At 48.8% G+C, this 15,969-nt stretch overlaps 1 protein-coding gene and 1 long non-coding RNA gene across 2 annotated transcripts; one reads left to right on the top strand and one right to left on the bottom strand.

The window, feature by feature from the left end:
• Nucleotides 1–806: 806 nt before the first annotated feature.
• Nucleotides 807–10,319, bottom strand: LOC142032451 (uncharacterized). The gene is made up of 3 exons (XR_012650830.1): nucleotides 10,286–10,319; nucleotides 8,694–8,822; nucleotides 807–1,012 (listed from the first exon to the last, which is right to left on the bottom strand). It is a non-coding gene; the product is annotated as an uncharacterized LOC142032451 (long non-coding RNA).
• Nucleotides 10,320–11,265: 946 nt separating this feature from the next.
• On the top strand, nucleotides 11,266–12,866 carry FOXG1 (forkhead box G1). Its single transcript, XM_075031102.1, has one exon. The coding sequence runs from the start codon at nucleotides 11,266–11,268 to the stop codon at nucleotides 12,652–12,654; it is 1,389 nt and encodes a 462-aa protein (XP_074887203.1). The 3' UTR covers nucleotides 12,655–12,866.
• The last annotated feature ends 3,103 nt before the right edge of the window (nucleotides 12,867–15,969 follow it).

The following is a 15,969-nucleotide window of genomic DNA, read 5'->3' as shown; positions in this document are numbered from 1 at the left end:
TGATCCCAGCGGGAGCACAACCAATAATAGTTTCCAGGCTTTTGTCTCCGGTTTCTGAAATAACACATAAAATCCAGGGTGCACCGGGGGTCATTTTTTTCTCAGCCTTTGTGTCAACGCGCTTCTTCTTTTGACTCCTGACTGCATAGTTGAATCCACCCCTGAATTTTTTCCAAGCCCGTCCAGATCTCTGGCCTGCGTTAGAAAGAAGACAGAGCTACTTTATTTGTAAGGAGCCGCAAGGGCCGGCAAAACCCTCCTGGCCAGGGGAGACGTTTGGGAGCCGGCTGTGAAGGCGCAGCCGGGCTGCGCTGCGCTGCGCTGCGCTGCCCTCCGCCGCACGGGAGTCGGGATCCGCACGGGTCAGTGTCGGGTCCAGCCCCTTATGAGCACATACACACACACACACACACACACACCAGGGGCAGAAATTTGGAGACTTGTCTAGAGGGGAAGATGCATAGGAAATTAAAAAGGAAAAAAAGAAAAATTCGTTCGGGATTAAAACCGAAGGAGAAAAAAAAAAAAAAAAGCAGCCCGCAGAAAGAGGAGTCCTGAAAGTTTCCTCTAGCTCTCCTCGTATTTTCTGTAGTTTGAACCGGGGTGTTGGAGTCACATCACGGAGGGCATATGCCATCTCCGCGGGTCTGTATTTGTATGATCAAAATATTAAGGGGCACCCTTCCTACCTCGATGGCTTTCCCAGCAAGGGCTCAGAAAGGAGCAACACGGCTAAATGGCACCTTTAAGTACCAGGCTATGGGGCAAAGGGTGTACTGTAAGAACAGATGAGAGTGTGCTTGGCATAGCTGATATTTATTGACATTATCTAAAAGGAAATAAGTTAAAGATAAAGAAATGTTAGGTATTCCACGACACAATTGTTGCACAAGCTGCCTTCAGTCAAGTTGTTTTGTTTTCAGGGCTCTTTTGGAAGCATCTTCCACACACTTGGTTTGAAGGGAGAGATCTCATGGGCTGTTCTGCCTTTTCAGGGACGATCAAGTCAATCCTGAGAGAAAAGAGTCGCTTTAGAAGGAGAAAAAGTGCTTCTTCGTGGAGTTCAATGTATTTTTTTAAACGCCGTATCTCAGAGAAAAGGCCTCTTGTAACAGATTCCTAGATCGTGTCAAATTATAACAAACTGAATCGCAAGAAGCAATTACAAAGCAAATATTGTGATCGGTGTTGTGGGTAAAATCGGAGCCGGGTTTATAGAGGAATATTAACTCTGATTTTTTTTTTTTCCTTTAAATCAACAGTGATTAGATTTGTGTTAAGCCTAAAGACCTTTTCCTGTAGATGGCGTCCTTTGGGTACTGAGTAATCAATAATAATACAGTCGTACTCAGGAGACTTTATTAAGCCTTGGATAATAAAATAATTAATAATCCTTTTTTTTTAGTTCTATATTTATTGAAAGTGAAAAAGCCTTGATTTGTCGTAAGCAAAAGTGTGTTTCTCCTTCACGTGGATGCAAATAAAAACTGTTTGAATAAATAAGTTGTTTCTGAACATTTTGTTGTCGAAGTGTTAAATGTCCCCGTCATTTTTATTCAAACACTAACATGATTACAGCCAATTATATATTCACCAGTGTTCTTTATTTTAGAGTAATTGTACTTGTCACTAATAAAACAGAGACATAATGGATCGCTACTGTTCTGAATTTTAAAGCAATTTTCTGTAATTTGATTGAATTATACATCGTCTCCGCTACTTTTTTTATTTCTGTATTTTGAAATCCTATTTTCTTGAAAATTGCAGCTCTATTCCTGTTTTGTTGTTCCTGAAGTAACGAAACCTTCTGTAACATTTATAAATAGAGCCTCGTCCCTTTTGAAATGTGGAAAATCATAATTTCAGCCCCAACATACTGGAAGCTTTAGACTTAAAATCCGAAAGTCCGGAGGAGCGCCTAAAGCAGAACACTTGGCTCAACGCGGTATCCTCCTCTGAGATGAGAAGCAGAACATAAGCAGAGAAAACAAAACTGCGACGTGCATAGGAAGGTTTGGCCACTTTATTGTAACGATTTGGCGGGCTTCGTGGGGTTCAAACATAGAAACACGTCAAGGCGGGCAGTTCGGTTGCTGATATTTACCACGGGAGAACAGATAAAGACACGGAAAAAATATAACGCCGATTACAGCCCTCCAAGCAATTAGAGCGATTATCCGTGTACTGCCCGTATGTTCTTTTAGGTGGCGATTATAGATGAGAAGCCCAGGAGTGACTTGGCTATCTTTAGGCATAGACAATAGAGACGCAGAATGATACAGAAGTATATGGAGATACCGCACACGCACGGAAAATATTGCGCTACGTTATTATCCTGCTTCTCGGGTTGTTTTGCTGAGGATGAGCTCTCAGAGGGTTGTTTTTTTTGTTGTTTTTCAAAGCCGAAAACACGCCTTTAATTTAGCAATTGTATCAACCATCAACGCGATGAGATATGATCCGCGCTGTCGCCAAACACAAATCAGAAAATGATACAAAGGCTTTCACAAGTTAATTTCATATGACAAAACACGTGCCCACCACAACAGATAAACTACCGTTTGCAAACCGCGCGATTGCGTGAAAAGGTATCTCTTAGGTACATTTAGCACAGTCAGACACGACTGGTTTTTCCGGGCTTCTGTAAGGTAAAATAAGGGAAGGCGCGGGAATGCAGGCGGCTCCCTGGGAGAGCCTTGCACGAAGCCTTAGCGGGACAGGATCCCGACCCTCAGTGAGAACACGCTTCTGGCTTTTGCGGATTCACTATTTAGTATCACCACAGAAATTAGCCTGTAGTCGCCTTGGAAGGAAAAAAAAAAGTGATCTGCTCCTAAACAAATACCGTTTTATTAATTCCAACGTGTACGAGGACTTGGGAGCCTTTTCTTTACCCTTTCATTGTTGTTTTGAAATGAGTGTGGAAATAAAGTGCAATGTCGTCCTCTGCTAGTGTTCTGCTAGCAGGTAAATGGAAATTATTTATCTGTTGGAGTTTCCGGAGCTACGGCATGATTTCATCTTTTAGGTGGAGTTTATAGCTCGATTATAATAAACATTGTTTTCTAAAAAGTCCCTAGGAAACATAACCTGTGTGTGCGTGCGTGCGTGTGTGTGTGTGCGTGTGTGTGTGTAAAAGCCTAGGCGAGAGCCCCATCTAAAAGATGGAGAGGAGAAAACACACAAAGGAGATGCATCCCGGGAGAACTCTTTCTTTCACCGTTTTCCTCTCCGCATTGTCAGTGCACGGGAAGTCTGTCTGCAGGCGCTTCTCTTTCTCGGTCAAATTATTGTCGAGGCAAAACTACAAACCCCAGGCTTTAGCGAGGCACCGTCCGTGCTCGGTGGGAGGGACACAAATGGGATTTAACTTGTTGCCAGTCATTTTTGTGTGTTTGTTTGTTTGTGCTGGTGCTTTAAAAGCGAAACAAATTCCAGAAACAAAGCGGGGGGGGGGGGTGGGGGGTGGGCTGGGGAGGGAGGGAGGAGGAAAACAAGCTCTGTATAAAAGACATATCATATTAAAATAATACATGAACACACCCACTGATATCAAGGGTACGATATCAGCCCTTCCCCAAGAAACTTATTTATAAGTGGTAGCGGTTATAATCATCCAACAAGCCCCTTACCATCACTCCCCCCTCCCTCCGCCAAAGAAAGAAAGAAAGAAAGAAAACATGGAGACCACCCTGCCCGATACAAAAAGTGTTCAGAACAACCTACATAAAGAGGCAACTCCTGCCAGCCCCACTCATGCGAGGAGACCCAGGAGCGAGCACGCTCTGCTTCCCGGGCAGCCTCCGTGGAGCCAGAGCAAGCCCCGTCAGCCCGACGCCCGCAAAGTGCGGCTCCCACCGCTACCGTGCGGCGGCCGGAACGGGCACCGGCACCTCCTCCTCCCGCCCGAGCCCGGGCACGGAGAAAGCTAACATCGCCTTTGCTCCGAGGCTCGCCAAACGCCTTCTCCTAGAGGGGTGTACGGCCGGTTATGGCTTTTGTGCTACGCCGGGCATTTTGCTATGGTTACGAGGGGGCCCCGGGGCGGCGGGGGGGGGGTGGGGGTAGGGGAGGACGTTGCGCTTTTGTAGGCCCTAAAAATCGGATCCGCAGCCGGTGTCGCCGAGCCCGAGGTGCCGCCGAGCCGAGGGGCGCGGCGGCGGAGGCGCGGCGCGGTGCGAGGGCTGCGGCGGGGCGGAGTGGCCCCCGGCGGGCAGCGGCGGGCGCGGCGCGGCCAGGTAGGACGGGCGGGCACCCCCGGGGGCCGGCGCCCCCCGGCCGCCTTTTGCGGAGCGCTGGGGTGAAGCAGCACTGGGAGAGAGACGGTGCCTGTCCTTGTGCTGGGGGAGGGGGAGGAGGCCGGGGAGGGGGGAGCGTCTTTTCTCTCGAGTTACCGAAAAACTGCAAACCCAGATACATGTGTCGTTTGCCAAAGATTACGTTTATAAGAGGCTAAAGAGCTTTAGAACACCACCACGACAATATTCCAGCGACAGTTCCTTAGGAGTCAAAGAACAGCTAGGAGTCTCTTCAAGCACAGTTTCCCCCCCACCCCCAGGTCTTTCTCTTTCCCTGTATTTTATTCCCCGATTCTTTAATTCAACCTGGTAACTCCGGCAAAAGCACCGTGTTGGCCAGGAATGTTTTAACAGTAAACACAGAAGAAAATAAAATGATGTATTTAAACCTCGAGGTTTTTAACTTGTCGATTTTCCCCCTGCATTTTGTTATCGTCGTCTGCATAACTCCGTGGATAATTCTTAAAGGATATTTTAATTTTCGGTTTGATTCCTCAATTAGGGAGAGCTTTTGTTACACAGGAACGCGTATTACCTAGGCAGGTGTGACGGCCCTCTTATGCACGTTGGCATATAATAGCGACATTTAGGATCTAAAAAAACGCACGTCTTAACGTTAAAGTTGGCAGCGGGTGTAAAAATATTCTGTTCTGAAAAATTCTGGCAGTGGCAGCTGAACACACCAAATCTAGCGGATGCTCAGCACTCTCTAGCTAGGCTTTCTGTGGATGGTGCTCTACAGCTACAGGAATAAATAAATAAAATCTTTAGCTTTTAATTAAGGCGATTTAATTCAGACCTCTCCACCCAGCGTAGCCGGCGTGGGAAATGTATACTCCAATGTTTACTCGGATCTCTTTCTGTCACTCTTCTATCTTGTCTTACGCTTACGACACCAGCAAAGCTTTCTGGCCCCTACAGCCATTGTTTCCCACTTCCACGTTCTCCGTCCAACCTCTGCCCCTCCAAGAAACTTCCTAAAGTTCCACAGGGGGGGGAACGCCGTGCACCGAGCTGGTTAATGTCATTGTTTTAAGGCTACCTCTCCCCTGGCTGCGCAGGCTTCTCAAAGGTATACAGTGCCCCGCTGGCAGTTCTTTATGGTACAGTGCAGCTTCTCAAAAGATCATCGGATGGAGAAATTTAGCGCTTCTCGAAACATTTAAGCAACTGAGCAATTAGTTCTGAATGGGGGTGGGGGGAGGGAAGACAAGGGAGCTTAAAGGAGGGGGGAAGAGGAGATACAACACAACTAGCCCGAAAACAACAGGGGTGGGGATGCATGGGAGGGGGACTTAAAATGTTTGTATTTAAAGGGTGCTTGCAAGGTCTTCGGCACAATATGTGCTGCTCTCCTTAAAGGGGCACTGAGCGCCAATAACCATTAGTCATCCAGTAGGGACTTTTCATTACAGATCTATCTTTAGGGGGAGTTCCCCGAAGTCTCCGAAGGGAACATAGCTGCGGATTTCAAACCCGGTCCAGTTCCAGTCACACAGTGCCTGCGTACCTGCTGCAACAGAAGGGAGAGATACTTACCAGAGTTTCGGGAGTGCACGGGTAGCCCAAAGGTCTCTGCAGTGCTCCTTTCCTCTGCGGAATACTATCTTGCATCCGAGGCAGTTCCCAGTCTATATTTGAAGTTAACATTTATGTTATCTCAAACAGGAGGCTCTCCCATAGACATTTTTTCCGGGGTTTTCAAGCAAATTTCTCGGTGCCACAATGTTATGATGGAAGGATGCTGAAATGACAGGCCTCGTAGACGCTTGTCTTAATCATCGGCTTCTTAATTTAGTTTTAGTGCTGTGGTTTTGTGTGTGTGCGTGTGTGTGTCTGCGCGTGTGTGCGCGCAAGAGAAGCCTCTGACAACCTGCAGCTTCCTAATGACTGACGAGGCAGGGCTGCTGCAGCAAAGTAACACTTCCCTGGTGTGAAGACCTCTTACTGGGAAGTTTAGTTCACTACTGTTCTCGCAATCCTAATCGTATAACCTGTAACCAAAACCCATGGAAGAAGGATACAGCATGCTAAATAGACTAAATTCTAATCACTAAACGTTAGCACCACTACCAGCTGTTGAGGATTAACTGGAAGTTGGCTAGAGACGGACACCTAAACTTAAATCTACAAATGCGGATAGAAGGGTGGACCGTTGAATACTTCTTCCTCTCCCTCTTTGCTTCTATTCATCCATCCACCTTCAGTCCCATTCACCCCTCTTCAAAATGTTTGACTACCTCTTTCTCTTTGTTAGCGCACCGCTCCGTCCCCATTCGCCATGCCTTAGCAGCAGGCTATCAGTGTCTGCTGAGCAGCCCTTACCTTAATTGCCCAGGTAACCTGGAATAAATAAGGCAAGCTTAGAGTCAAGGGGGAATAGAATTATATATGCGTACATCTAGGCATTTGCTGTACTGAATGTGATATTACTGATTGTTAAACCAAAGTGTCCCGACTCGTTTCATGGAAGCATGATGCCATCGAAGCGTGGTTATTAAATACCCTTTCTTCATGGCTGAAAAAACCCTCATTCATTTCTTAAGCTGTCAGTACATTTTAGCAGCTTAACCCCTTGAAAGAGCCTGAGAGTACAGAGCCGCTAGACCCGTGTGAAGGGGATTGAAGGCTGGAGCCAGGGGGTGGCGAGGGGTACGCTATATCCATTGAGCTTACGGTGGAGAGGCTCTGTTTGTCCTTTAATTTAAATAAATAAATAAATATATACATACGAGGGAGAAAAGTGTGCGGTTGAAACACTATCCCTACGAGTTATACCCCAGAACTGCACTGAGATCGCGGTTGAATGGCACTTCAGCCAGGACGTTTCAGCTCAGCTATTCACCCCCATGCTGACCCCGGAGTTGGACACTCTCAGCCCATCCCCACCGCTCAGTGCGGCGGGTCCACACCACAGGCGAGCGCGCAGGTGAAGGAGCATCCACGCTCTGCGGAGAGCTGGGCCCCCCCTGCACATCCACCCGTGTATCGCAGGGTTGGGGCCGTGCACTTCTGTTCCACGCATAAGCGTGCGTCTTCTCCAGACACCCCACCAAAACTTCCCTGTTAGAAAATGCTGCCATGAGGGACCTTCTTAGAGAAATTGGAGTTTAGCCAGAGCTGAGGGGTCAAATCGGCCGCTCATGCAGTGCTGCGACGCACAAAGCTCCCGCTGAAGTGAACGGGAGTCATGGCCAGGGCAGAGCTCAGGGAATAATTTGCATTGGAGCAAGACTCCCCCATTTCCAAAGTAAGTATCTCCAGTTTTATAAACGAGGAATTTTCTGTGGAAGAAAAAAAAACAGAGGGACTCGAAAGTTAAGGTCCAGCAGAAATAATAATTGACGTGGCTTCTCTTACATATCCTTTTCTGTCCTGTAAACAGGGAATTAATCTTCATAGGCTTAGAAAGATATGTACTACATATTGGACGCAACATTTCCTTTTTTGGTAGAACTGTATATCCACGGCATTAAAAAAAATAATAATATAAATCCTAAGTTTGTGCACAGAGCTTTATTCTGCACCCGTGACAAATGACTGAATGTTAAATCTAGATCATCAAACATTTTAAAAGCGTGCTTCTTTCAGTGTTAGTCCTTTGCTCAGAAATGCAAAACGATAAAATGTTTATTTTCTTCCCTGCTACATTTTCATCCCTGATCACAACGCAAAGTAAACTCAGCTTTGACCTAAGAAACACCTCAAGGCATTAAAATTTCAACAGGCAATGTCAGTGTTACATTAAACGAGAACTCCTCCAGTTCGCTGCAGAGCTGGGATTTGAATAAAACGTTCAATGTTAACAAACAATACACACGTTTGGCACTTTGTGTATTAAATGGATCAAAGAGATTTGATAAGGCACAATACACCATTTGTACAGACCTGATTGAGTTAATATAATATCAGCAAATTTTACAGCGAAATGAATCTGTTTCTTTTCTTTGTGTTTAAAACCAGCACAGATTACAAATTTTAATGATCTGAAAATGTTTGGTATACAAAATCATGCTTATTTCAGTATTAGCAAAAACACAAGAAATTTTTCAACACAAACACCCAGCTGTGTCTATTTTAAAAGCAGTTCAATGACAGCTTGCACTTATGAGCATGCAATCAGCTAATTTCGCTTTTTTTTCTTCTGTGTTAATCAACACTTTCCTTCCTGCATATCAGAGTACAAATAGTATAGTTACTCCACATCAGTAAATGTTTACGTAACCTGTCCTTTCTCAAGAATCCGGTTACACCGAATCATTACATGCTAGACCGAGTAGGAAAATGCACTGGGCCCAGCCACCCTAATGGGATCCTACTGCACCATAAAGACACATAGTAGTTAATGATCATCATAATCATAATAATATGCAGGAATCTTACCTTTCCTCTTACCCCTTGCCATGGTAGAGCCAAGTCATATCCTCCACATCGCACTCTTCCTCGAGAATTCCCATACATTGACTTCAGTGTTGAGCAATGAAATAATTACAAATTGACATGATTTTTTTTTGAACCGCATTTCTAAAAAAAAAAAAAAAAAGGTGTAAAAAATAAGCGTGGTTGATCATTGACTTTTATCTCTTTTTTTGTTAGTAGCAGCCTGTTATGAAATTGGATAAATAAATACAATCGTGGTAAGGTCATTCGAGGTTAATCCAATGCGCAGAGTTCATGCCATTCGCAATTGCAATTGTTTATTACCGGTCCATTGTAATTGTTCTCGTTATTTACTCTCTCTTTCTCACACTCACTCGCTCTCCCTCCCTCCCTCCCTCCCTCACATACACACACACACACATACACAAACACATATATAAAACGCACATCTACAGACAACCACGTTTGCTGCACTGAGCTTTGACCTGAATTTCCCCGGGATAAATTGTTTTAGGTGGGGTTGAGCTGCACGTATTCTGTCTACGGAACGTTCTTTTCCTACAGCACAAACGCAAACTTTAGGCAGCTTTAACGCGGCGCTGTACGTTGCCTTTGCCTACAGCTTCGGCTGGAAGGCGATCACCACGCTCTCTACCCGTTACATTTCCCCTTCTCCTTCCCCGGTGAGGAAGCCGCGCGATTTATTTCGCTTTGTTTCAGGGTCGACCCCCCCCCCCCCCCCCCCGCTGGCAGTAAGAAACGCTGCGATGCGGGCGACTGACACCCCGGTCCCGGGGAGCCGCAGCCCTGAGCCCAAGTCTCCACCACGGCCGGTGCTCCCAGGGCGTCCGGCGGTACCGGGGCCTTTCAGCCGCCCCGGGAGCGCCCCGGCCGCTGCCCCCCGCCCTCCCCCTGCAAGGCTGCCGAACCGAAACCCCGCGGCCAGACACCGCGGGCCGGACCGGGCCGGGGGGCGGCAAGAAATCCCAAGATATCTATTTTACGGGTTATTGATGTTAGTAGTAGTAGCAGCATTTATTTTTTTACACCTGACGCGCGGCCTGCGCCCTTCTGGCCGCAGCCACCCGGCAGCGCAGAGGAGGACACGGAAGGACCCCCGGCGCCCCCCGCCCTGCTCCGGCGGCCCCGCCGGGGAAGCGGCGGGCGAGCGGGGAGGGAGCCGCGCCGGGGCCGGGGAGGGAGCGGCGGGCAGGGAAGCGCCGAGCCCGGCTCCGCCGCCGGCCTGGCGCCGCGCCCGGCCGCCCCAGACGCGGAGAGGGAGCGGAGAGGAGGGCAGGAGAGGGTCTGCTCGTTTCCGTGCCTCCCCGACTCACGTTCCGGAGCGCGGCAGGCACGGACCGAGCGGGCCGGCGGAGACCGTCTTCCCCGGCAGGCCGCGGGCGGCGGCCTCCGGCCCGCCCGGCCCCCGGCCGCTGCCGGCCCCCGGCCCCGTGGCGGCCCGAGGCCCGCCCCGCCGTCTGCGTGCCCTCCAGCTGATTGTTTTTTTCCCCTCTCTCCCGGTAAAATAATAAATAGAAATAACCGACAGCGGGGCCTAGAAAAAACAAACTCGCCGAGTGACTTCGGCGGGATCCGCAAAGTAGTACCTCCGCCGCCGGTGCGCCGCGGCCTCCTCACCCACCCGGCCTCCCACCCCGCCTCCTTCGCCGCCAGAGGAGGGGGCAAAGAGGGACGGGGCAACTTTAGTCCACCGGAGAAACTACGAAGTAGGAAAACCGGCCGGGCCCGCAGCCGTGGGACGGGCGCCGTTTGTTTGGCGTGAGGGGATTTGTGCTTGGAGCGACGGTCGGGGGGGCGCGGGGGGGGGGGGCGCGCAAACCGCCGCGGTGATGCGCCCCTGCGCCGGTATCCCTGCGCCGCGGGAGCCGCGGCGGCGGCGGCGGCGGCGGCGGCGGGGGGCGGGCCGGCGGCGGGCGGGCGCGGGGAGAGGCGGAGCGGCGGGCCGCCATTGGCCGGCGGGCGGGCAGACGCGCCGGCACGCCGCCGTCCCTGATTGGGCGGCCGGTGGGAAAGGTTAAACCAAAAAATTTTTTACAGCCCCGGTGCGTGTCTGCAGCTCTGAAATTAATTGCGGCCAGGGCGGTCTGTATAGCCCGTCTCCGCTCGCTCCTCGCCGACCCGCGGCTGCGGCTGCTCCTTCCTCCCCCCTGCTCTGCCTTGCCGGGGGAACCAGGCACCATGAAGTAGCTTTTTTTTTTTTTTTTTTGTGTGTGTTTGTGTGTTGGTTTTTTTTTTTTTTTGGTTGTTGTTGGGTTTTCAGAGGGTTTTTTTTCCCCTTTTTTCTCCTTTTTTTTTTTTCCTCCGCTCTGACTCGGTTTGATTTTATCTGATTGGTGATTATTATTACTATTATTTTTTTCCCTCCCCGGCGGTTCCTGTCCTTGCTACATGACTTGCCAGCGCTTGAGACTGCGGTCCAACTGCGCTGCCGCCGCCGCTGCCGCCGCCGCCGCCGCCGCCGCCGGTGGTGCCGCCGCCTCGGCCGCCGCCGCCGCCTCCTCGGCCGCCGCCGCCCCGCGCGCTGCTCCCTCGGCCGCTGCAACTTTCCCCCTCAGACTAGTGTGTGATGTTGGACATGGGAGATAGGAAGGAAGTGAAAATGCTGCCGAAATCCTCCTTTAGCATAAACAGCCTGGTGCCCGAAGCCGTCCAGAGCGACAACAACCACAGCAGCCACAGCCACCACAACAGCCACCACCCCCACCACCACCACCACCACCACCACCACCACCACCACCCGCCGCCGCAGCAGCAGCCCCAGCGAGCCGCCGCGGCCGAGGAGGAGGACGAGGAGAAGGGCCAGCTCCTCCTGCCGCCCCCCGCCGCCGCCGCCGCCGCCTCCGGCGCCCTGGAGGTGGCCAAGGCGGACATGCTGGCGGGCAAAGGCGAGGCGGGCGCGGCGGCGGCGGCGGCGGCGGAGCTGGAGGAGAAGGAGAAGGCGGCGGAGGAGAAGAAGGGGGCGGCGGAGGGGGCCAAGGACGGGGAGAGCGGCAAGGAGGGCGAGAAGAAGAACGGCAAGTACGAGAAGCCGCCGTTCAGCTACAACGCGCTCATCATGATGGCCATCCGGCAGAGCCCCGAGAAGCGCCTCACGCTCAACGGCATCTACGAGTTCATCATGAAGAACTTCCCCTACTACCGGGAGAACAAGCAGGGCTGGCAGAACTCCATCCGCCACAACCTCTCCCTCAATAAGTGCTTCGTCAAGGTGCCCCGCCACTACGACGACCCGGGCAAAGGGAACTACTGGATGCTGGACCCCTCCAGCGACGACGTCTTCATCGGGGGCACCACCGGCAAGCTCCGCCGGCGCTCCACCACCTCGCGGGCCAAGCTGGCCTTCAAGCGGGGCGCCCGGCTCACCTCCACCGGACTGACGTTCATGGACAGGGCAGGATCCTTGTACTGGCCCATGTCCCCCTTCCTCTCCCTGCACCACCCCCGGGCCAGCAGCACTTTGAGTTACAACGGGACCACGTCCGCCTACCCCAGCCACCCCATGCCCTACAGCTCAGTGTTGACTCAAAACTCCTTGGGGAACAACCACTCCTTTTCCACGTCTAATGGGTTAAGTGTTGATAGACTAGTCAATGGAGAGATACCTTACGCCACTCATCACCTCACAGCAGCAGCTCTGGCCGCCTCAGTGCCGTGTGGCTTGTCAGTTCCCTGCTCCGGCACCTATTCCCTAAACCCCTGCTCCGTAAACCTCCTAGCAGGACAGACGAGTTACTTTTTCCCCCACGTTCCTCACCCGTCAATGACTTCTCAGAGCAGCACTTCAATGACGGCCAGGGCAGCCTCCTCCTCCACGTCGCCACAGGCGCCCTCCACTCTCCCCTGTGAGTCCTTAAGACCTTCTTTGCCAAGTTTCACAACGGGACTTTCCGGAGGACTGTCTGATTATTTCACACATCAAAATCAGGGGTCTTCTTCAAACCCTTTAATACATTAACATCCATGGGATCAGACTGTAAGTGAACATTTTACACACGTTTGCATTGTAAATGATAATTAAAAGAAAAAAAAAGCAAAACAAAAAAGTCCAGGTATTTTTTATTAAGTCCCCCATTTTCTGTACGTTTGTTCAGTCTTTAGGGTTGTTTATTATTCCACCAAGGTGAGGAGTGTCAGCAAGGTGCAATGTGGGGAGATTACATTGTAGACTATGAAGTTCGGAAGACAAAATTATAGTAGAATGTGTATCTAAATAGTGACTGCTTTTGCAATTTTTTTATTCAAATACGATAAGTCTATCACTAAAAGCCGCCAGATTCTCCATGTTTGCAGTATTATAAGTTATCATGGATATGTCGGTGGGTGCAGACCTTGAAAGGAAAAAATAAATTAAAAAAAACCACCACTAAATTTATGAAGACTATCAAAAACTTAAAACGGAATTTGTATTTAAGCAGAATACTGAATACTGAAAGGTGCCCAAGAACTACATTTTGGCCATTTATTATTTTATCCTTTTCTTTACCGAACCGCGCTTTTTGGGGGGTTCCTTCTTTTTTTTTGTTTGTTTGTTTGCTTGTTTACTTTTAGACCAAAGATTGGGTTTTAGAAAATGCACTCAGTGTACGGAGTAATTTAAAAAAACAGCAACATTATTTCAGTTTGCAGCACTGCCCGTTCAAATGAATCAGAAGGGGACAAAATTAATGATTGCCTTCAGTTTGTGTTGTGTATATTTTGATGTATGTGGTCACTAACAGGTCACCTTTATTTTTTTTCTAAATGTAGTGAAATGTTAATACCTATTGTACTTATAGGTAAACCTTGCAAATATGTAACCTGTGTTGCGCAAATGCCGCATAAATTTGAGTGATTGTTAATGTCGTCTTAAAATTTCTTGATTGTGATACTGTGGTCATATGCCCGTGTTTGTCACTTACAAAAATGTTTACTATGAACACACAGAAATAAAAAAATAGGCTAAATTCATATATACTTGATAGTTTTTTTGTCTCTTTTATTAACTAAAATTAATACGCCAGAGGATTTAAAATTACAGGGAGATCAGGGCGCTGCTTATTACAGCAGTCCACCATTTTTCACATGCTCCTTTCTCCCCCCCCCCCGCCCCCCCCCGATCATATTGTCTTTAATAGCAGTATTTTCAAATGTAAAGGATCAGGGTATTTATAAACACCACGGCCACTATTGTGCTGTCTGTTTGGGGGCAGAATTCTTATCAAGTCTGCTTAAAATTTGTTAGCACGAGGCAGGATGTCTTACTAAAAACTCTGCCATACGTTGAAGACGCTTAAAGTTGCGTACGTATAAATGTATATATATATATATACACATACATATAAAGTGTAAGCATATACGCACACATTAGGAAAAAACCAAGGTGCATTATTACAGATAGGTGTTGTTCTTGCAATCTCTGAAATGCATTCAGAGAATTACTCTTCTGCAAGAAATAAATTTCCACTCCATGATAACTGGAGACACGTTAACTACGACTGTGTATGTGTGTGTATATAGATATACATATACATATTAGCTTTCGTGCGATCATTTGATCCAATTTAGCAAGCTACGAAACGTATGTGTCTAAAATGCAATCCTTATCTTAAAGGAGCACTGCTCCGGAAGTCTCTCTGCTGCATGTATTTCTATACTTTTAATGCTGCAAACGCTTTGGCTTTAAATATTGTGAAAGCAGGGGCGGTTTTTGAGCGAGAGCCCCGCTCCCCTGCCCCTCTCGCCCCCGGCCGGGAGGGAGCCGAGCAGGGGCTGAGGTGAAGTTGCGGAGCGTTGCAGGGAGGCAGAGGGCGGGGGGGGGGGGGGGGGGGGGGGGGGGGGGGCTGTTGTCACGTGACGCCCGGGCTTGCATACCGATGTTTAAACGTTTTTTGTGTGTGTGTGGGGGGAACCCACCACCCCGCTCCCCCCAAACCGACCCCAAACCCGTGGGGATGCGGTTAAATGTAAAGTTTTGCCGTGGAGCTTTTTTTTTGGCGCCCTGGCTGCAGCCCACTGACCCGCGCCAGCGGCCGTGAGGACCCGCCGCTGCCCGCAGAACCGCTCCATTAGTTGTAAGGGGGCAAGGCTACCACTAGTTTTAAGAAGCATTTAATCCTAAAAAGAATTGGTTTCTTGATGAGTTTAGGGAAGCTTATAAAAGCCGCAACTCTTGAAAATAATTAGAAAACTTGTGCAAAAGGTTTAGGAACTAATTGGATCCCGCGGTGAGTCCGCGGAGGACAAGTTGTTCATTTGTTACGTTTGTGTAGCCGAAACGGGGCTCTGCAGCAGTGCAATAAGCCGGCGGCTGCTCACAATAGGCCCAATGGAAAATAATCTCTAGGTCGGAGATGTTATCGCAAGCACTTTAAAGAGCTGATCTTAGAAAGACAGAAGAGGAAGAAAAAGAAAAAGAGAGAAAAAAATAATGCCTGGGGGTGAATGGAGAAGCAAGAGCAAATCTGAATTCTTGCAAACAGAATATTTGTCATGCTGAAAGAATAAGGGGAGGGAGGGGAAGTCTTCCAAAAATAAGTAATAAATAAACAGATGCAAGCAGATCTGCAGGAAAGAGAGAGGAGTGAAAGGTTACGGATGAGAGATGGGACACCCAGCTCTGCACTATGTGGGGGAGAAGGAGAGAAATCTCTGATATTCTTGGCTTTCACTCTCACTTCTGCAATTCAAAATTAATCATCACTTTGAGAAAAAGGTTGCTTTGTTTGGGGATGAAGAGATGATACCACCACTTGGAAGCGCCTACCCTCCCCCATATTCTTCACCCTATTGTCATTAAAAGAAGTGATGGTAAAAAAGTAAAAACCAAAACTCCTTTGCAACAAACTTGTCGGAAATAATGAAATTAAACAGGTGCGATTTAAACTCTTGAAGCCTCAAGACCCCATTCTGTATACTTGTGCCTGAGCAAAATAAAAGAATGGCATCTGCTGCAGCTGACAAAGGAAATGATTTATTGTTTACCACTTGCAATTGGTTCTATACTGTAGGAAATCCAATAGCACATCCTCAAAGTATTATCTAGTTTGCAACGTAAAAAAATCCACTGGCGGTGGAGGAAAAAGACAAGTCAGGTTGGAGGAAAGCACAATCTCGCCATGTCAGAGTTTGGGGTTGGCTAATAAGCATTAATTAGATAAGCGTGATGCATAATAATTCCTGAAAAGGGTAGCCCTGATGTATGTCTCTCCAGACTTCGTTTAAGCAAGCACTCGCTCTCAGTGGTCTCCTTTAGGTTCAGTGTAGCAAAGTGCTGCCTAAGCAGTTCAGGTGC

The sequence above is a fragment of the Buteo buteo genome, chromosome 6 (genome assembly GCF_964188355.1).
Source record: "Buteo buteo chromosome 6, bButBut1.hap1.1, whole genome shotgun sequence".
NCBI lineage: Eukaryota > Metazoa > Chordata > Aves > Accipitriformes > Accipitridae > Buteo > Buteo buteo.
Note: the sequence above shows the minus strand (reverse complement) of the source record. Positions and strands in the feature narration are given on the sequence as shown.

What these genes read in the sequence shown, in the direction of transcription:
- FOXG1 (XM_075031102.1), top strand. Translation starts at nt 11,266, where the DNA reads ATGTTGGACATGGGAGATAGGAAGGAAGTGAAAATGCTGCCGAAATCC.